Consider the following 20,294-nt stretch of genomic DNA (forward strand, 5'->3'; position numbering starts at 1 on the left):
TGCGGGATTGTCGGGTCGCTAGACGATGTCAAGAGGTTTTTTGATGGGACGATAACCTTGAATCTTGATTGAGTATTGGGAGCCCATGCGTGGATCCTGAATAATTTGAGGCGGGTCAATCACACGAGTGAATAAACGCCAGCAGCTTAAAACCTGCAATGAGGGCCCTCAGGTAGTCGAGCGGTGCGTCTCGGGCAAGGTGGGAGGGAATGGACAAGACATGGGAAATGATAATCGGTCTCGTGGCTACTGCAGGAAGAAGGAGAACCTTTCAGACGGCATATTGAGCCTGTGCTGCGGCTCCAGGATCTCACTGTGCTGAGGAGTTGAGAATGTTGAGCTATCACTTAGTTCAAATGAAAGGGGGCCTTGCGAGACCTTGAATGGTCGGGGTGCAACTCCTTGGCATCAGTTGGTTCAGAAGTTGTGCAAAGGGACGCAGACCGGTTCAACATATGCACGTGCGAGTGATGAAGAGAGCCAACTTCTTGGGCAGCCATTCTTAGAATGGAAGTGTCAGGGGGAAGGTACCTAGGTATGTAGTTTGCACTCATGTACCCATCTTAGACAGCAAGTATGGCGACACGACGCTTTAGATGCAACTTGACAGCGTTGTCGACGTGGATGCACCGGGAGTTGGCCGGGCATGCCAACCTCAGTGACCAGCAATTGTGCCTCCATTCATACTGCACCCCCGACCCCAAAGATGAGGTTTCTCCTTCCATCTGCCGTGGATATCTTTTTGCATTCAATTCCCCTCTGCTATAATATCAGGCCCAACAACATCATTGGGCATCTGACCAATCGTTGATAATGAAACTTGCACACCTTTCTGCAACCTGTAGGGTGTTAGTACATTATAGAGGCTTGTCATTAACGTCTCAAGACTTGACTGTATACTTACCATCATAGTAGGGGCCATGGTATGTCCGCTTGGAATCTTCGGAAAAACGCTTGCATCTGCGATCCTCAGGTTCTTGAAGCCATGGACACGGAGATGCTGGTCGACCACTCCAGACTTCTCGTCCCTCGACATCGGACAGGTGCAACAGCTGTGAAGGCTTCCCACACTGATCCGCCGGACATAGTCATCGATTTCATCATCAGACACAGTCTTCCACGTTTTGTTGTTTTCAGACTTTTCTGTATTAGGCGTCAACAACTCTCCAGTTCCAGAACTGAAGGTTAGTCCAGGAGCTGGCGGTGGCCCTTCGGTTGCCGTGCTGCTCGGTGCGGTTTTCTCCCATGCCTCCAGCAATTCCGGGTTCGCGCCGGGGGCAAATGCAATTGAGGCGGTATGTGAATAGCCGGAGCCGATGAACTCTTCTGCAAATTTCATGGCAAACCGCATGCTCTTTCTGAATGTTGTTATGTCTGCTGGGTCCTGGAACATGGGATGATGTATGCGCAGATTGGTGTGAGGATCCTTGGTCGCGAGCTCGACACTGCCCACGGACTTGGGCTGTACAAGGGTGGTAAAGAAGGTAAGCACTGAATGACCAGGCACGGGTCTCCACATACTGTTCACCGCCTGGACCATGATCTCCGTGTCGGGTAAGTTGGCCGGGTTGGAGGCGTCAAACCCGTCTTCGGTGGTGTTGACCTGCATCGTCTCCTTGTCGAGGGCAGCTGTGCGGAGGAAGACCGTTTTCGGGGTGGAACTGGCACCCATCAGACCTTTCCCAAAGAATATGAAGAGGACTAGATGCCAAAGGCCTTGGATAGTCTGGAGCAAATCCAGTGTCTCTGATTTGGGGATTTCGACACTGACGACGCAGCTAAAGTGGTCCTTGAGAGTGGCACCGACCTGAATAGCCATGGACAGAATGGTAATTAGTTATGGTTGAGATCCGAGATGAGTATTTTGGGACTGTTCGTACCGGTAATTCCTTCTTCACAGGGATATCGAAGGCGTCAAGCTGACTTCGCGGGCCGATGCCGCTCAAGAGCAGAATCTGGGGTGTGCAAATGACACCTGAGCAGACGATGACTTCACGCCTGGCTTTCACGTATGTAATCGATTCCCCATTCGCGCTCTCATCTTGAAAATGAACACCACGGACAATGCCGGCTTGCTCGTCGACATCTAAACTCAAAACAACAACGCCGGTACAAACCGTAAGTCGCTTTTGTCTTTCCAGTGCTAGCGTCCTGTTGAGGTAGGTGTTGTACGCGGAAGCTCTCTGCCCATTGGGATGGATGGCCATGTCGAGGTTGAAAAGCCCCATGCTTGGGGCAGAAGGATTGTTACAATCTTCACCCACTGGAAGTCCAAGTCTTTTCGCAGCCCGGTCAACACTACATAGGTGGTGAGCTAGGTATTCGTCCTAATATTTACAAAAAAGGTGAGACTTACTATCTTGGCCACTTGAATGGCCACGACTTGTGTTGCAGGGGAATGAGTCCTGGTGGTCTCAAGTCAGCGGATGCACATCACCGCAATTGCTCGGTCCGCTTCAATGTACCGTTGTGTCCCCTCTCAGGGGAATCTGGGTATGAGATCGCATTCTCAATCCGGCGAAAGTGTGGCTCGACTTTCTCCCATGACCACTCATCAAGACCAAGTGCTGTGGCCCACTCCTCATAGCCTCCCGGAGCGCCTCTTGTCCAGAGCATACCATTTATCCTCGAGGACCCACCAATCCCTTCAGCCGAAACAATCTGGTTTCTCCGACCCTTCAAAAAGCTGATGGGTTCGGAATAGCGAGTGCTTTGGACTTGAAGAGGGTCACCCATGAAGAAGTTCTGGCTAATCAGTGGCACACGGGAGACGAAGTTATCCTTGACGTGGCCTTTCTCGAGGACCAGGACCGAGACATTGGGATCCTCTGAGAGTCGCGAGGCTACCACACAGCCCGCGGTACCACCTGTGCTTCACAACGTTAGCTCTGCCAGTGGTGGCCATCACGATGAGATGGATATGCTGACCCCCGACGACAACATAGTCGTAAGTATTGCCATTGAGCCCAGCCGCCGTGACCTCTGGGTATGTTGCGAAAGGCCACATTATTCCCTCTAAGTGACGATAAAATTTCAGAGAATTGAAGGAGAATACGTGCGGTGACACGAGAGACAGTCTCCCGTAAGGTCGCGAGCGAGTTCAGCCGCAAGACGGTACTCCGTAGTACTTGTATGCAGCTTGGTCTTATCACGGGCGATAAGACCGCGATCTGGCAGATTTCGCCTGAGCCACCGCGCCTGGCTAGGCCGTGTTTGGTGCCACCAGGGATCCCGAAGGATTATACGTGGAGTTTAGAGTGGATCTAATGGCCTTGGAGTACTCCGTACCACGCCACAGTACACTAGCTCCAGGCACCCACTCACGCGTCTCCACGTCCGGACACTGCCTACCGACATCAGAAAGCACCGAACCCCAGGGGCCGCTGCGGCCTTTCACGCAGGTACGAGTGCGAGATGCTGTCACGAGATCCACAACTTGAAGCTCCCGGGCTCCCTCAGGCCTGTGATAACTACCCTAGGGTAATTTGGATTTCGGCCTCCCGTGCCCATGGCCTCTTGTCACGGCTGCACGGAGCAAGCATTGCACCGTCAGCATGAAGATCTGGATCCAGGAACGACAAGAGAGCGAGACTGGATTCATCGTCGGACATAATTGGATCGAATAAATTCATCATCAAAAACTCTCCCCTATCTCTTATTTGATGACGACTTCCAGAAGACATGGCCTTTTGGAGAAGCTATCCCCACTGTGTCATTCGTCTGAAATATTTACCTGGTTTTGCTTCTATTTTGTACACGTCCGAGGACATACACTGCATGGCGCCTTCATATAGGAGTAAATGCTGAAGAGCCAGCATTTAGAAGACATACAGTGGGAAAACACGATAAGTGGCAAATATCTAAAAGTGATGCCTCATTTTTCATGCAAGAGTGCTCCAATCAGAACAAGTCGTCAGACCCGTGCGAAAACAACCGCTGCACTGTCAAGGTATTTTAGCCACCTCCATGAGTGGATTAGATGTTCCATTAGCGAGGCACAGCGTCTGAAGGCACCCAAAAAATATACATCACACTGGCGCTTTGACGGCCTGTGCACGGGTTCACATGTTGTCTTGTACTTTAGGAGTTGGTCTAGCTCGTGACCGTGTTCTCTAGTTACCGGTAGAAGCCCCCGTTCGAGGACGACAGTCAGCATTCAAAATCAGCATCCGAGCCACAAGCGGACGGAACCCGGCAAGCACTATGGATCCAATGCCATGCAAGTGCTACCACTTATACGGAAGGCTTAGCCCGCCCGCTAGACTCAACCGGTGATCCTGTCTGACAATTGTTCCACAAGCTTCGCATAAGCGAGTACACCCAAGCCGCGAAATGAAACTTAGGCAGCAGAGAGAGCCTGATTTATTTTCCCCTGAGGAGCTTCAACATCCCCATCTCACGACACTGCGCCAGCTGCTGTCATCTGGGCATCATGTCCAGACTCCTGCTCAACAAGCCGGTGTGGAGAATATGTGCCACCGCCGTGGTGGCTGTTTTGTGCATCACTCTATTACTGACAGGATGGAATTCGTATTACCGCAAGAGACCTACCTACTTTGTCCCTCCTGAGACTGTGGGTAGCGAGCTGGAACACAAACCGGACCACGTCGACAGTGTCGCCCCAGGAGATGAGCCTGCCACCATAACGTTGCCTGGATCCATTTCATCGGATACACCAGCAGCTCCCGCAAGCCACCAGCAGACGGACGATCATGGCCTTTCAGCTGATGCGGCGGCTAATGCAACTCTCGGTGTAAGTCAATGTCAATGCGCGCACGTCTATTATCTTCACCCCGCTCCGTTCAGCCAGAGGGACCACCCCCAGGGCCACCGACATCAAATTATACCGTATTGACCAAATGATCCCTCCAATAGGTAGCCGAACTGATAGTCATCAACATGCCCGACCGGACCGACAAGCGCGACCGAATGACCCTAATGGGCTCCTCGACAGGCCTCCGCTTCACCTTCCTCCCCGGCGTCGACGTCGCCAACGTCCCCGATTCCGCGATGCCGCCCGGCGCTAAAGGGTGGACAGGCAAGGTCCGCGCATCCTGGCGTGCCCACATGGACGCACTGTGGTATATTGTGCAGAACAATCTCACCTCGGCCATCATCTTCGAGGACGACCTGGACTGGGACGTGCGGATCCGCGAACAGGCCCGCGATTTCGCCCTGGCGAGCCGTGCGCTGCTGCAGCCGCTGGCCGGGAGGAAGGACTTTGCGGACCCGACGTACCCGACGGTGCAGGAAAAGGACAAGGAACTCGACCCCCCGCCTCTCAACTTCAACCAGCTCCCCAAGACCCAGGACCCAGCCACGTCGCCGTACGGTGACGGCTGGGACGTGCTCTGGCTCGGCCACTGCGGCGTGCAGCAGCCCACGGGAAACCCCAAGAACCAGTGGGCCGAGCGGTCACGGCACATCTCACGCGGCGCGGTGGTCAGGGAGAAAGACGACACCGTCCCGCAGCCCAGCAACATCCACTCCTGGGACGACGGCGGCCACGCGCGTTTCCGCGACTCGTACCCGGCGCACACGAGGGTCACGCACCACGAGCTCGACGCCGTGTGCACGTTTGCGTACGGGGTGTCGCAGGCTGGTGCGCGGCGGATACTGTACGACCTGGGCCTGTGGAAGATGGACGACCCCTTTGACCTCGGGCTGCGGCAGTTCTGCGACGGCACGTTTGAGCACAAGCGGCATGTCTGCCTGACGACGCAGCCGAGTCTGTTCTCGCACTTCACAAAGCAGGAGGGGAGCGATCTGGACCATGACAAGACGTGGAATATTCGGTGGAGCGCCAGGGAGAACTTGGTCAAGTTGATGGACGGCCAGGATGATTATGACGATCAGTGGCCGGATACACTGTGGAGGGCTTAGCTTGGTTATCACGACTTTCGGATGTCTAATTTTATCTTGTATCCCTAGACCTAATTATGGAGCGGATAGTGTCATAGAAGAAACACGTAATCCATTGCTGTTTTCTCTGCGTGGTCGCAAATTTACAACACATACTGTTTAAGGAGCTATGTATCTATAAATTGAAGTGTGAGGCGTGATAGATGACTATAAACATAAAGGATTCTTTATGACTGCACATGGTCCGCGATGCTGCATCATCTAGACCACGGCGCTGTGGATTTGTTGGGACTCATGTTATGTAGGTAGCCCAGTCGGCATGCAATATCTGCACCTTTGGCCATCCTTCCCAGCGCTGGGAATTGTTTTGGTCTATTCTAGAAATAAGGTCCGTGGCGGTGTTTACCAGCCGAAGCTAGCAATTGAGACGTCCAGATCGCGTGTCTTGGTTTTCAGGACTGATGCAATAGCTTTCTTGGCCTCTATTAGCAAATCCTGTGGACCGCAAGCAATGATGCCAAGTCTTCCATCGCCATCTAGAGCATGGTCTCGAATCACAGCGGCCACGTCAGGTCGGTTGTATGCTAGGGCGGATGGATCTTCGCCGGAGACCCTCGAGTTTTCACCCGCGGACTCCCTGGTGACATGTCTAAATCACATTTGTCAGTAGCTATGCATGAATGACGAGGTGAATGGGAGATATTTACCCCTTCAGCGTAAACCTCGAGTCTCTGAGCGCACACTGCAACTCCTCATTGGCAACCGATCGTATCAATTCTGAGTTCCTCACTGACCAGACCAGCGTGACACTCGTCGTCTCGGGGATGGATAGAGCCCTGTAGATGCAAGACAATCCCACTGAAATACCGCTTCCACCAATCACCAGCAGTATGTCCCGGCAGGAGTGGAAATCAATCGACTCTGCTTCCTCTTTGTATGGGCCTTCTAACAGGATTGGCACGCGTTGAGATGCAGACTCTTCCCCACTCGTTCTTTGGCCCTTTACAATATAGTTGTTCAGACGTTTCGTGAATCCCTTCTGTGGAGCGATTAGGAAGCGGTAGTTCAGCCTTTCGTACGGACCAGGAACCGGATGAACTGATACACTGCCGGGTCCCTTCTCTTCTTCCAGGCTTGATGTGGAATCTTCACCCGGCGCATTGGGGAAGGCCACCAATGTGAATGGGTGGGACTGGTAGAACGGGAATCGGGTCGGAGTGTACCTAATGTCAAGTCAGCTCACATTCCAGTGTCATGTTGGAGAATCGTTCAGGAACACGCACATGTAGTAAGTACTACCAGGAGTGGGTGTTCGCTTGCCCAGTAGTGTCGTGACGTCGACTCTCACCAAGCCAGCCGAGTTGTCCGCCGAGACTGATGCCATCCCCTTGGCACCGGTGATGAAGGACCGAGCAGCTCTCAACAAGCGCTCAAGAGGCCAAATGGCCACTATGGGCCACAGGTAGTCCGTGAAGAATTGCGGTTCAACGTGATACCACAATGTTGCAAAGAACACGACAGCCATTAGAATGTGCATCAATAGAAAGCTGTCGTAGAACTTTGCACGCGAAGGCGCGGCCGCAAAGCCCAGGACGAGGGAAAAGAACACGAGTGACACGACACCCATTACCCACCACTCGAGCTGCTGGTAGACGTATTTGTATCTCGTCAGGCCGCCCTTGACAAACTGGTATTTGGTGAAAACTCCGGCGTGGACGACCAGCTCGAGAAACGTGATGCGGGCAATCCAACGGTGGAATTGGTTGAATGTGGCAAAGCTCCATCCAGTGATCAAGATGAGCGGGTTATTTCTCATACTGAATAGCCAGATAAGGGCCAGATTCGCTATTGCCATATCACCGGACCGGCGAGCAATAAGTGATAGGATCTGTGCCTGGTCACCCCGCTCCTTGAAGCTGACATAGATCCAGCTCCCTGGGAGACGGTGTATTTCTACCGCACATAGTATGAGACTGATGACGAAGAAAGCGGCTATTATCAGGGCTTCCAGTCTGGAGGGGACTGGTTGCGCGGCTTTGGCGAGCACAGGTGGTATGCTCAGGTGGGCCCGGACCGGGCGGAGGATGCGAGACACAAACGCCGGTGGAACAACGGATAACCTGGAACCGAGGTTGAAGACCGCCGCGAGTCCCATGACGATGCCCCAGAAGATGTACGCAGCCTCCTGGTGGCTGCGGTTCGTCCATCGGGCCTGTGCCCGGAGCGTCGTGCCCTCCAAAACCAAGTCCCAGAACTTCTCGTCTGCGAGGACGGTGGTGTTGAGTTTCTTGCCCTTCGAGGTTGAGTTGATCGTCTTCGCGTCGGTTGTAGAGATACCGACGAAGCTCGACAGCGGCGGGAGGGCAGGATATCCTTCATGACGACAGGTGTGACTTAGGAAGTCCCACCCGGGCTGGACATCTCGCTGCTCGCAGTAAGATTGGGCGCAGATGTACAACGACTGCAGATGGAGGTCGTTGGTGCAGGGCTCCGCTTTGGCATCTTCGTTGGCTGACGAGGGCACGAATGTCTGTTTGTCGAGGGTGTGCTCGCAGGCCGAGAGGCAGACTTCGTCACGCTCCGGATAGGGCTCACCTGCCCGGGACAGGCCCAGAAGACTGCCGAAAAGGACGAACTTCAATGAGCGGTAGGCCATCGTGTCGGTCTTTGCAAAGAAAGTTGCAAAGAAAGGGAGGCTGGCGACGTGAGCAGCACGTGGGTTGCCCGCAGTTCAAAGGCGAGTGAACACCGGCCGCGACCTGTGCATACGAGACATCCTAATGCGAGGACGTTGGCCGTATTGCTCCGGGGAAGCCAGCTGCCGAGGACTTTCTTGTTAGGTAAGCTTTAGGTTATCTGATCAATTGATAAAATTGCTGGATAATGGCGAAATTCGGAACAAATAAACCTTAATTCTGAGGAGGCTTTCCTGGCTGTGCCCCTGCCAATTCTGTTGGGGTCTCGAGTACCTAGGACTGACTCCTTCGGTACGAAAAGCTCGCATGAGATACTCATCTGCCAGCTGGTCAACTTGCAGTACCATCATGTATCTGGTTTCATGACCCCCACGACAGTGTCTGCACGTGTGAGAAGCCCCTCTTCTTTCATTGAGCACAGCTCCTTGGTAGCCAATGTGACAAGCTTCGGAATCCTTGCAAGCTCTTCTATGTCATGGTCCCGGTCCCCAGATGGAGCCCTACTGTCAAACCAAGTGGGGCAACTTTATTTCCTACCATGGGTCATTCCTAAATAAGGGGACTAGCCTCCATTTTCCGGAAAGTCTGGGTCTTGCCAACAGTTCCAAGGTTCCCAAGTCATGGACTGCCGGCGCACACCACTCCCGGTGCGACATGATCACGACCTGGCAGGGTCTGTAAGGTCTGTAAGGACCAAGACTCACACTGGGATGGCTGATAAGATTTGGTAAACCAGGACGCCACTGATCCACTCAGCCGCCGCGGAAAAATAGACAACTTGTGGGTTGGCACGAGTAGGATGCCTCTTTCGGTAGCAAAGCAGGGCAGGTTTGATTTTTGTACCCGCGCGGAGATCGACGGGACCCGTCTAGTACACGATTCATCACCGCCTCCTGGCGCCTAATCCTTTGCACGATCGTCGGATTGAGTACCTAGGTAGTCGAGCGGGAGAGTAATCCCCGATCAGCGTGCAAGAAGATGGCCATTTTGAACGCCATTCGCAGGCAATTCTCGTGTGTGCACGGTATGTTACAGAATGGGATCAGCTCCTATGGCACCTGGGGAACGCCTCATACAGGACACTCTCCAATAAGACACATCCCTCACGTTCTAAGAAACACGAGCCTTTACCACTGTATGAAGGCGCCACGTACATTTTGTTTGTATGGAGATTAAAAACGAAACCACCTCTAAGAAACACCGATCTACGAGGTAATTTCTCATGGAATAAACTCCAATAGAATGACCTCCCATGCGCGTAGTACTCAAACTATTCCTGCTCGCTGCAGTGTGTAGTGTTGCGACAGACCTATTGACGGCCTCCATATACTTTTCGATTCATCTAAATTTTACGTGTATCTAAAACGCTCAGAGCAATCCATCTTGACGACAACGCCTCGGCTATTCCCACTGAATATCACTGTGTTTGAAGCAGGTTGGGGACGTAGACATGCAGGTACTTGAGATTTTGGCGGTTAGTGATCAAGCAGTGTTGCAGGATCGAGTGACAAAGAAACAGACTCACATCTCTGTAGAGCCCCTCAAGCTTCATTTTCAAGAAGCACTTCAGGTGTACTTGATCTTTGGAGAGATACTGTAGCAGCTCATTCCGAGGGCCGACTGTGGATGCATTGATGACCTCGTTTAGCTCCTCGCGGACAATCGCCCATCCACCATTGCGGTGCAGACCTAGGGACTGGATAAGATGGTTGATGTTGTTGTTGAAAAGGGTGTGGTGCAGGATGTCCCACGCCTCTTCCCGGACATCAGTGGTCACAAAGCTGTCAGGCAAGGCGCTGTAGAGAGTGTAGCCTCTCTCACGGAGTGTTGGCATGTGAATCTTGATGCCGCCAAAGTCTCTGTCGATCAGTCAGCCAGTCATTCAGTCAGTGTATCCATATGAGTGGCTATGAAATGACTCGCACGAACCTCACGACAAATCCAGTAACTTCTTTCGTGGACCTGTTCACCCGCACCATCATGTTCTGACCATGCGCCTCGAGCGCCACGCCAGACTCCAGGGCTGGTGGGATAACGAGGCGCAACAAGGTCGAGACGTATTTTCGTAACCACTCCTTACGCTTCTCGATCGTGTCAAGGCCGAAGACACGCTCCGCACTGCTGATACCCGTCGCAAGGTCGGTCTCGGCGAGGGCGGCAGCAGGGATGAGGGCCTCGCCCAGGGCATTCGCCCGCGGCTCCAGGTCCTCCCTGAGAACGCACGAGATGTGCTTCGCCTCGTCGAAGTCGGCGCCGCTACCGGTGACGCTGGCGACCTCGCGGGCAACCCACAGGTTCTCGGGCAGGAGGTCTGACAAGACCTCCCCCGCCTCGGGACCCACGCATGCAGTCCAAGGACTGACGGTTCGGAGCGCCGAGGTGATGAAGCAGGCCAAGGCCAGCTTAAGCTGGTACGGGGATTCAAGCTCTGGGGCCAAGGAAACCGTCCTCGTAGCGGCCTGGGCGCGCGCGGTGACAGGTGGGGACGGCAGCACCTCGACCCTCGGGAAGCGGGTCGTAATGGCAGGGATCTGGCGCTTTAGACAGGGCACCACGACCGTGCCAGGGATCGTGTTGGTGATGCCCAGCTTCTGCAGAAGGGGTCGAAGACGGGATTGGAAAGCCCCGGTAATGCGTAGATCTGAGGATGGGACTGCGAGGAACTTGATTTCGGGGTTGCGGAGGGAGTGGACGTCCTTGGGTGACACGGGTTCCAGGGGCTCCTGGGCGAAACAGCTCCTGTGCATTGGGTGTGTTGGATGGCCGGTGAGGATGCTCTGCTCCCACACGATGGCTGAGTCGGCGAGGGTTGGCAAGTTTTGATTCCTGGCAAGGTGGAACCACTCCTCTACAACACGAATGTCAGTGAATGGCTTCAGTTATCTCCCACGTGTAATCTGCCGTACCTTGATTTTCAGCGGAGCTTTTTAGTTGCCGAGTGATTGTGTCAATCGCCTCTTGGCTTGTATTCTCGCTCGTGAACCAAGGAGACATCAGTCTGAAGAGCACAGTAGGGTCTGTCTCCGCCACATCTTCAACTTGGCCCTCCTGCTCCCGCCTGATCATAACTGGGACAGACAGCTCACTTGGCTGGAGGTATGGTTTTGATGTGCTTCCCAGCCACTCTCTTGCTGCATCCCCAGTCAGGCCAACTCTCACTACCAGGCCTTTGGTGTCTTTGGACTGCTTTGGCTGGTGGAGGTTGAGGTAGCCGGATTGGTCGACGGATGCATCGATCATGCCCTCGTTAACAAGGCAGGCAATCATTCGACGGGAAGTCTCAAATTGTGCAAACTGGTGGAGCACTTGAGCATGCATTTCCGCATTCGATGACTTGACATCTGCGCCATTGCTAGTGGCTGGTCCAGAGTGTGCCGAGACAACACTCAGTGTGGCGGTTGCAGCAGACATGGTGTTGGTGGTGTGACAAAGACTGACCCAGAAAGAAAAAACAGTATCAATATTCGTGCTACTTGGGGAGTCCAAGACTCAAAATCGGAGTCAGCTGGTAGCCGAAGACCGATTTATATCACGCTGCCAGCTTTTGATTGAAATCACGCAACAACTGTCCTATGATTTTCGGAGCCCCGATTTCGGCTTTTTATAATGATTCTTGTAATATAATTTGACGTCCAGAAGCATTTCTTGGATCAGGGTATACCGCGATGACCGAGCAACATTGTACACTTGCGGTATGTCGGGTCATGTCAGGACCACGAGGGTCAAGGCACGGAATGAGATCGGCCATAGCAGGGCTGTTTGGACATACCTGCACGCCGCACAGTGTCGGCAATTGCCTTAGAGTCAGGCATATTCTAGAGGCCGCCTCTTGTTTTCCGTTTCCGTACATACCAGGGCCGCTGGCGGGTTCTGACACGCTTGAGCGCACGTTTAGCCTGACATGACAGCCCTGGAGCTCCACGTGCGACATTTTCCCACATAATTACCTGTCTCACATTCTACACTAGATCTGGCCCTTGCCGATCCCATATACCATCGTTGCCATTTTTCACTAGTCTCGTTGCCCCTAAACCCCGTACAGTCCCGGGGTGTGATTCACTTCCAAGAAACCAACATTGACCTCGGGAGAGAGTAATCAACCGTAACACAAGTATTTACTAGTATTCACTTTCTGAACTATGGACATCTAGCCATGACGCACGGCAGCCGCCCGGAGCATCTCAAGGGCCCACTGTGGGTTGACAAATACACGTATTTATCATGCATTAGTCAAGGTCGTCCCCATGCGCATGACAGCTTCAGCAGCGGATCAGATAAGATCCTGGTTATCAGATTGTGCAAGGGCAGGGTCGCAGTGGAGAAAAACAAGCTTGTTCAATCTGATAAGTTTAATCAAACGCGCCAAAGCTTATTTGGTTCAGGAAAAAGTTTACTGTTCCCACCAGTCTCCACACCCCGGTCACCAAACCCGTTCCAAGAGTTAAAATGCTACTCCACCTGTTCTAAAGGAGGAAGTACGAGCTTGCAGGACAGGGTTCCAGGCTCGGGCACCCCTGACGTTCACCTTTGGGGTCTCGAACGAAGTGCCCGCTTGTTCTGGCAGCGCGCGTTCTGCTGCATGGGCGGGATCCGACCTCGGTCGCGTCTTCATTCGGTCAGGAGCTGCAGCTCTGCTGGATCGGCGGACACGATGGATTCTTTGACACGCCATTACGACTCAGCTGCCAGGGCCATGAATCAGGGTGCATCTTGTCGGGGTTTACGGACCAAAGGAACGAGGCACATTCGAAGCTGTTCGCACAGGGGGGAAATGCCGCAGGAACCATGGGACGTGGTTTCGGACCTGGCAGACCTTCCTAGCACTGAGCCAGCTGCAAAAGAAAGTGTGATGTTTGATGTGTGGCGAAACACACCTCCAAACAAGGCAGCATGCTACCATCACAAAAGTAGGTAAAAATTCCGAATATTGAGAAGGATCGTGGTGAGATAACATTGCCGTCTACAGTCCAGATGCCGCTGTTGCAAAGGCCCAGACTGCTAGGGAATGGCCTCTCTGGGAGCGATGGTTCGCCACAGCGGTACTGTCGGGCTACAAATTCATCTCCTCGCTCGCATCCTCGACAATGGCCCCGGGGATCGATACAATCTCGGAGGAGTTCGCGATCCATAATTCAGTCGTCAGTACTCTGCTACTGACGGTCTACGTGTTGGGGTATGCAGTAGGGCCGCTGCTTCTCGGCCCTGCCTCTGAGATCTACGGGCGGAAGCCTGTGCTTGCACTGAGCAATCTCTGGTACCTTGTCTTCAACATAGCCTGTGGTCTTGCGAGATCAAGGGACCAGATGATCGCGTTCCGTTTTCTTGCTGGTGTCGGCGGGAGCGGGCCCCTTGCTGTGAGTTGGGCCCTTTGTCACCGCAGCCGAACAATAGTTTGTGTGCTGATGGCAATTCTTCCAGCTGGGCGGAGGAGTGCTCAGCGACTGCTGGAATGCAGAAGAGCGTACTAGGGCTCTGAGTCTGTACACACTTCCAGCATTACTGTACGTCCATTTCGTGAATTGAGACTCGCTTCTTACTGACATGATATCTCCAGCGGGCCGGCACTTGGGCCCATTATCGGTGGCGTTATCATCGAGAATCTGAATTGGCGGTGGATATTCTGGGTGACATCCATAGCCTCTGCTGTGATCCAGCTGGTCGGGCTCGTCCTCCTAAGAGAGACATATGCACCAGCCATCCAGAAGAGGTTTATGAGCAAGTGCCTTACCACGCCTGGTGCTGGAGCCCTCAAAACGGGTGAAGGCGTTACAAGCAAGATTTCCAAGAAGTTGACTACTGCCGTTCGACTCCTCTGCTTTGAGCCCACGATTCAGCTTGTCTCTTTGTACGGCGCATTTTTGTATGGCCTCATGTACATCGCGATCTCTTCCATGACAGAGCTTTGGACGGGAAAATATGGCGAATCGCGTCTAATTTCAGGACTCAACTATATATCACTCGGTCTTGGATTCGCCTTTGGCTCTCAGTCAGGTGCCGTTGCCAACAGATGGGTAGGTTTCTTCCATATATGCCTCCAACGATTCGCGTAGCTTACCACGAGGCTGATTGTTTCCATAGGTCTATCGCAAGCTCAAGGCCAGAAATAACAACAAAGGGTTACCGGAATTCCGTCTCCCTATGCTTGGTTGTTGTGCAGTTCTTGTACCTCCTGGGTTGCTGATATATGGAGTAAGGAACGCCCTCAAATCCTCACCGCAAGCCGTCTTTTGACCATCTTTGCTAAACCAAAACTGTAGTGGACAGCAGAGGCCAAGCTTCACTGGATCCTGCCAAATATTGGAGTTTTCATTTTTGCGTTCGGCATTGTGAACGGATTGCAGATTATCAACCTGTACACTGTGGACTGCTTCACAAGTGTGTCGGCCTCGGCCGTTAGTGCTATCACTGTCACCCGTTCAGTCGCCGGTTTCTTGCTACCTCTCCCGGTTCCCATCATGTATCAACGCCTCGGCTATGGTTGGGGCAACACACTCTTGGCGCTGATAGGAGTAGTCCTGGGCTTTCCTATACCGCTGCTCCTATGGTGGCATGGCAGAAGGAAGAGAAATGGGATACTCTCGGAGGATTAACTGTCTTAGTGTTGCATTGTCGTGATTAATAGCAGCTTACATAAATTAATTAAAAATACCATACCGATTTCAATACCCTAAATTTAATATATACTAATAAGGTTACTTCTTAATATATTAAGTATACTTAATATAATATAATATATTTTAAAAAGTTAGTTAAAATTAAATATTATAATTTTTATTAATTATTAATAAGTAAAACTAATTTTATATATTATATTATAATATTTTATTATAAATTCTTTCTTATATCTCTTATTATATAATTAATTTAACCCTTTTAAATATAAGGCTAAAAGACCTATAATTATAATTTTATAATTAGTTTTTTATTTAATTATATTATATTATTATAACTTTATCTAGTTTCTAGCTTTATTTAAACCTTTTTTTAAGCTTTTTTAGTATTTTTCTCTCTAAGGGAGTTAAATTTAAAAGGGAGCCTTTAAGTTTAAGTTTAAGATTTTTGTAGATTTTAATTTCCTTTAAATTAAGTTTATAATCTCTTAGTTTCTCTAAAAATATATTAACTATCTTAAATATTAATAACTTCTCTTTAAAGTAAAGGTCTACCTTTATATAATTATAAATCTAATTATTAATAACCATTTCTTCTTCTATTTATAAGCTATTAAAACTATAAATCTAAAGTAGTAATAGAGTGTAGTTACCTTACCTAAAGGTTATCTCTTAGTTTAACTAAACAACTACTTTTAAATAGTTTTACTTACAATATAGTAAAGCTAATAGATAGGTATTTACTTAAGTAGAGCTAGAACCCTTAGGGGAATAACAGCTTTATCTTCACCTATTTTAGCTAACTTAGAAGGCCTGAGTTATATAGTAACCTTATATATAGTACTTAATGGTGTTAAGACTAAACAGCCTACAATCCGCAATAGCTTCAACCTTTAACGGGCTAACAACGCCAACCCAAACCGGCACAACCTAGCGCACTAACATAAAAAGGCGTCTTCTAACAACAAATAGCATTATAGATGTAAATTATAAAGTCACTATAAAAAGTCCTATATAATAAACTTAGCTAAGCTAATCTTTAAAAGATATATTATATCTTATCCCTTTAAAACCCTAACTATTTACTTCTAGTTTAATAATAGAATTAAAAAAATATATAAATAATCTATATAATTAATTTAATATAAAACTTATAAATATTAAATAAAATAAATCCTTATAATACTATATAAAGACGCTTTAACTAAAAGATTATAATTTTAAGTTACTTTATAATTTAAAATCTAATATTTATAAGCTCGTACCGTTACACTAAACTAACTTCCCTCTATAATAACACCTTTATTCCCTACTTTAATAGTTAGAATACTTTTACACCTGGTTTAGACCACAGCTATACTAGTTGCAATTCCAAACTGCTCTTTAACAAGTTGAAACCTTGGGAAGTTGAGGAGCTGTTCTCTTTTTATCAATTCGCCACCGCCGTGTACGATGAGATTTTCAGCCGTATCGAGTATGAACTGCGGCTAGATAACCTTAGATTCGCTGGCCAACCCCTCCCACCACTCACGCTAGAAGGAGCCTTACGTGTTCTGGGATGCGGAGAGGTTGGACAGATGTGGCGGGAGGGACCTTGTGGAAAGACAGTGGAGTGCCATTGGCTTTTACACGTGGACCGGTCAGGATCCTAGGGATTACATAGCTTGAGTATGGTGAGGCGTAGAGCCAAATGACACATGCTTCATGTCAACAAGTCGGTACGGCTGCACAAGATTGGTTTCGTTCTTGTTACGTATACGTGGTTTCGCTTCTATTCCGTGTATGTCCGAGGATATATATGGCGCTTTCATACGGTAGTAAGCACTCAAGACCTAGCGCTTAGAAAGAATACGGTGTCGATAACGATAGTTATAATACGATAGGTGCTTGTAGCCTTAGCCTTGCGACGTACAGATAAGGCTAAGGGGCACTCTTGACGTGTTGCGTATACGTCCGAAGTCATCTGCAACGCCTTCACTAGGTATTGGCAAAGGCTGAAAGACCCAGCATTTGAAAACCATACATGGCTACATACAACTTGCACCAAACTGTCCAGTATATCCACAGAAACAATATACGAAAATGAAACTCTTCTCTTCAGACTGCTAATCCATCTTGACAACCTGTATACCGTAACATTACCAAATAGTAGCACCAAAAAGTTGCACAACCTTTTGCAGAGGTTTGGTGATAGTGCGGTACTAAGGCATTTAACATGTCAATCTGGAGATGTGCAGAAGCATTGAAACCAAATATTGCTTTCAGTCTAGAACGCTACCGATTGTATATCTCCAACGCGTTTCCATTGATCAGCTCAATCCCGTCTTTTCGGAAATCATCCACTTCCGTGTGACTTGTGACATTGGCATCGAACACGAAGTTTGTCGGGTTGTCCACAGAGTATCTCGACCACGCCGTCGAATTTCCCATCCCGCCTACCCACGCGGCATTTGGATCAAGATCACTGATAAAACTGACCCAGCTGCTCGACATCAACCGCGCCAGCTCATAGTGACCCTGCGGCATCCCCTTAAAGGGCAGCACGTCGGGCCTAAACCCGGTGCCAAGGAAGTTGCGGAACACGTACCCAATCTTCTTGAAGTGGCCCGCGCCAACCTCAGGCGGCACGCCGTGCGGGATCGCGTTGAAGCGGAACGAATACGCGGACAGGCCGTTAGCAGCCCACGTCGCAGCTGTCTGCCGCCGTTGGGCTATGAAGTTGACGTCGCCATAGTACGACGCGCTCCGGCGGAACTGGGCCCCATATGGCAAAGCCGGCCGCTCGTCGCCGAGGCTGGCTACCACGTTCACAGAGAGATCATCGGGATATGCCTCGAGTATCTGGTCTTGAAACTGGGCTGGGAGGCCTGCAAGAGTGGCCTTGAAGTCTGCCGTGGTGCTGATGCCCTGCGGGCCGAAAGCCGCCCCTTCGTCACTGTTGGCGCCGACGATGATCGGCACACGTACGAACTCCCCGCGCTGGAGCTGCACGCTGCCGTAGTTCTGAATAATGTCCCCATCAATGACAGGGTTGAGGTTCCCGTGCGCCAAGTACAACGCGCCCAGAGTGGCGTTGAGCTGTTCGAAAGGTACCTGCTGCAGGCACTGTACCGGGCTTGCTGTGGAGTTGCAGCCTGTGCTGGCGGTGATCTCGTCGAACTGGGCCTGGTATACGTCCGGTTTCTTCTGGGCCGAGTAGAAGATAGGATTGCCAGACTGCATTATCGCCGCCCGGAAGAGGTTGTCGTTCCTCCCAGCGTATGCTGTCAAATGCAGACCCACACTTGCAGCACCAGACGATTCTCCAAATATGGTGACTTTGGTATTGTCGCCCCCGAAAGCTTTGATGTTTTCTTGTACCCACTGGAGTGCGAGACGCTGGTCGCGGAGACCAGTGTTGGTCAGCCCCTCACTCGCGAGTTCATTGGAACTCAAGAAGCCTATCAGTAATAACCTGGGTTAGATAGAGCTTCCCATTTAAATTCACAGGGACTGATTCTGGACACGCAGTACGTACCCCATGCGTGTAAACGGTAGTTGATGGAGACGCCGATGAATGGCTTTCCAATCTTGACAGACTGGTCAACGATGAAGGAGAGGTTGTAGCGCTGATCTCCACCGCCCCCATTGGTGAAGCTACCTCCATGGATCCAAAGTCCGACCGGGAGAGACTTTCCTGTGTAGCCTGAAGGTCGTACCACGTTGAGCGTGAGGCAGTCTTCTGACTGGCTGTAGAATGTTTGGTCGAGCTGGGACCTCAGTCGTCAGCCATTTTGGATAGCACTGACCAGGATAAAGTTCCTAGTAGACACAGTCAACTTACACCATAGCCGACGCACAATGGCGAGTAGTTCCAGGCTTCTCGGGCGCCCTCCCAAGTGTCATTCAGAGATTGCGCTTGTCGAAAACGCAGGTCCCCAACCGCAGGCTGCGCATATGGCACGCCAAGGAAGAAGTCTTGGTCATACTCGGCAGAGTAACGGCCAATGTATGTGCCGTTCCTCACCTGTGCTGTTGGCGCATCCGTCGCTCCACCTATCACTAACGTGCAAAGCGAGAGCACGTGTAGCAAGTCAAGAGTTGAATACATCTTGTCAACCATCCATTGGAATGTGAGCTGAGTGTTGTGTGGGAAAGCATTTTTCTCTCCAGGCTAACATAATCGTCTTCTCCTCCTCTTTACTCTTGATAATTTTCCTCGGAAAATCGTGCCTATCGTATTGCGAATGGGGCATTTTGCTAGGGTTGTGACTCGTGACGTCCAACTGTAGCTATCTTAGCGATGAGGGGAACCTGACAAAGTGTGGAGATTTTCACAAAGATTTTGTTGTTCGTCCGTTGGTCCGTTGGTCTGTTGGTCCATTATCTAGGGCTACCCTCCGCGCAACGATTGTGTCTCTGTCGGGTTTTCGTACTGCGCCGCACAAAGGCAGCCGCTGTATTGGTGCGCTGTCATGCCATGTTCCATTAGAATCTACATGCAGTCGGGTTTTACTAAGACCACAGCAGTTTTGAAGTAAAGACATCAATTATTTGCAAGGTGCGCTTCTATTGAACTTGCAGTTATGTGAAAAGTACTTGTGTACTCTCTGGGGTCGGCATTACAGGTATTAGCTAACTCAGTGTTTTGTGGTAAACACTGCCAATGCCAGTGGGGATCGGATGGGTCTTCAACGATTCATGAAAAGATAAGAGCTTGGCCTGGGTAGGGCTTCAACCACATTATATTTTTTATTCAACTATATATTTATCTATTCATTGTTTTTTTAGCTTTTAGACTGACTATTAGCTTATACCTTAAGTATAAAGTTAATAATTACTTAATATATACCCTTAAACTTATCTATATATAAAATTACTAACTTCCCTTATAAGGTTTCCTCTTCCACTATATTCCTTATATATTATATAAAAGTAAATAAATCTTTAATAATAAAATAGTATACTTAAAGAAGGAAGATTTAATTCTTAGGTATTTAAACTTTTACTTTCTTTATATAATATTTATTTAATATATAATAAATAAACTCTATTTAACTTTTAAAAGAGTTTTAATTTTTTATAAAATTTATATAAAAGGTTTTCTTAAATAAGTTTATTATTATAATATTACTATTCTATTAAT

At 50.0% G+C, this 20,294-nt stretch overlaps 6 protein-coding genes across 6 annotated transcripts; 2 read left to right on the forward strand and 4 right to left on the reverse strand.

Moving 5' to 3' along the window:
• Nucleotides 1–241: 241 nt before the first annotated feature.
• Nucleotides 242–3,081, reverse strand: KVR01_013638 (uncharacterized protein). The gene is made up of 6 exons (XM_044790179.1): nt 2,929–3,081; nt 2,466–2,867; nt 2,357–2,405; nt 1,881–2,298; nt 905–1,807; nt 242–839 (listed from the first exon to the last, which is right to left on the reverse strand). Exons 1-6 carry the CDS (start codon nt 3,005–3,007, stop codon nt 786–788), a joined length of 1,905 nt encoding a protein of 634 aa, XP_044637413.1. The 5' UTR covers nt 3,008–3,081; the 3' UTR covers nt 242–785.
• Nucleotides 3,082–4,219: 1,138 nt separating this feature from the next.
• On the forward strand, nt 4,220–6,282 carry KVR01_013619 (uncharacterized protein). The gene is made up of 2 exons (XM_044785018.1): nt 4,220–4,753; nt 4,876–6,282. The coding sequence occupies exons 1-2, from the start codon at nt 4,433–4,435 to the stop codon at nt 5,881–5,883; spliced, it is 1,329 nt and encodes a 442-aa protein (XP_044637394.1). The 5' UTR covers nt 4,220–4,432; the 3' UTR covers nt 5,884–6,282.
• Nucleotides 6,283–6,565: 283 nt separating this feature from the next.
• On the reverse strand, nt 6,566–8,518 carry KVR01_013583 (uncharacterized protein; the record flags this gene model as incomplete). The annotated part of the gene is made up of 2 exons (XM_044787510.1): nt 6,566–7,085; nt 7,146–8,518. The coding sequence occupies 2 exons, from the start codon at nt 8,516–8,518 to the stop codon at nt 6,566–6,568; spliced, it is 1,893 nt and encodes a 630-aa protein (XP_044637358.1).
• A 1,457-nt stretch (nt 8,519–9,975) lies between these two features.
• On the reverse strand, nt 9,976–11,969 carry KVR01_013645 (uncharacterized protein; the record flags this gene model as incomplete). Its single annotated transcript, XM_044787553.1, has 5 exons — nt 9,976–10,017; nt 10,084–10,417; nt 10,488–11,406; nt 11,465–11,639; nt 11,718–11,969. The coding sequence occupies 5 exons, from the start codon at nt 11,967–11,969 to the stop codon at nt 9,976–9,978; spliced, it is 1,722 nt and encodes a 573-aa protein (XP_044637420.1).
• A 1,479-nt stretch (nt 11,970–13,448) lies between these two features.
• KVR01_013660 (uncharacterized protein) lies at nt 13,449–15,148 on the forward strand (the record flags this gene model as incomplete). Its single annotated transcript, XM_044783127.1, has 5 exons — nt 13,449–13,465; nt 13,525–13,912; nt 13,977–14,059; nt 14,113–14,569; nt 14,816–15,148. 5 exons carry the CDS (start codon nt 13,449–13,451, stop codon nt 15,146–15,148), a joined length of 1,278 nt encoding a protein of 425 aa, XP_044637435.1.
• Nucleotides 15,149–17,443: 2,295 nt separating this feature from the next.
• KVR01_013623 (uncharacterized protein) lies at nt 17,444–19,259 on the reverse strand (the record flags this gene model as incomplete). Its single annotated transcript, XM_044785380.1, has 4 exons — nt 17,444–18,432; nt 18,463–18,609; nt 18,687–18,918; nt 18,993–19,259. The coding sequence occupies 4 exons, from the start codon at nt 19,257–19,259 to the stop codon at nt 17,444–17,446; spliced, it is 1,635 nt and encodes a 544-aa protein (XP_044637398.1).
• Nucleotides 19,260–20,294: the final 1,035 nt, after the last annotated feature.

This window comes from Diaporthe batatas (genome assembly GCF_019321695.1).
Source record: "Diaporthe batatas strain CRI 302-4 chromosome Unknown Contig00029, whole genome shotgun sequence".
Taxonomy (NCBI): domain Eukaryota; kingdom Fungi; phylum Ascomycota; class Sordariomycetes; order Diaporthales; family Diaporthaceae; genus Diaporthe; species Diaporthe batatas.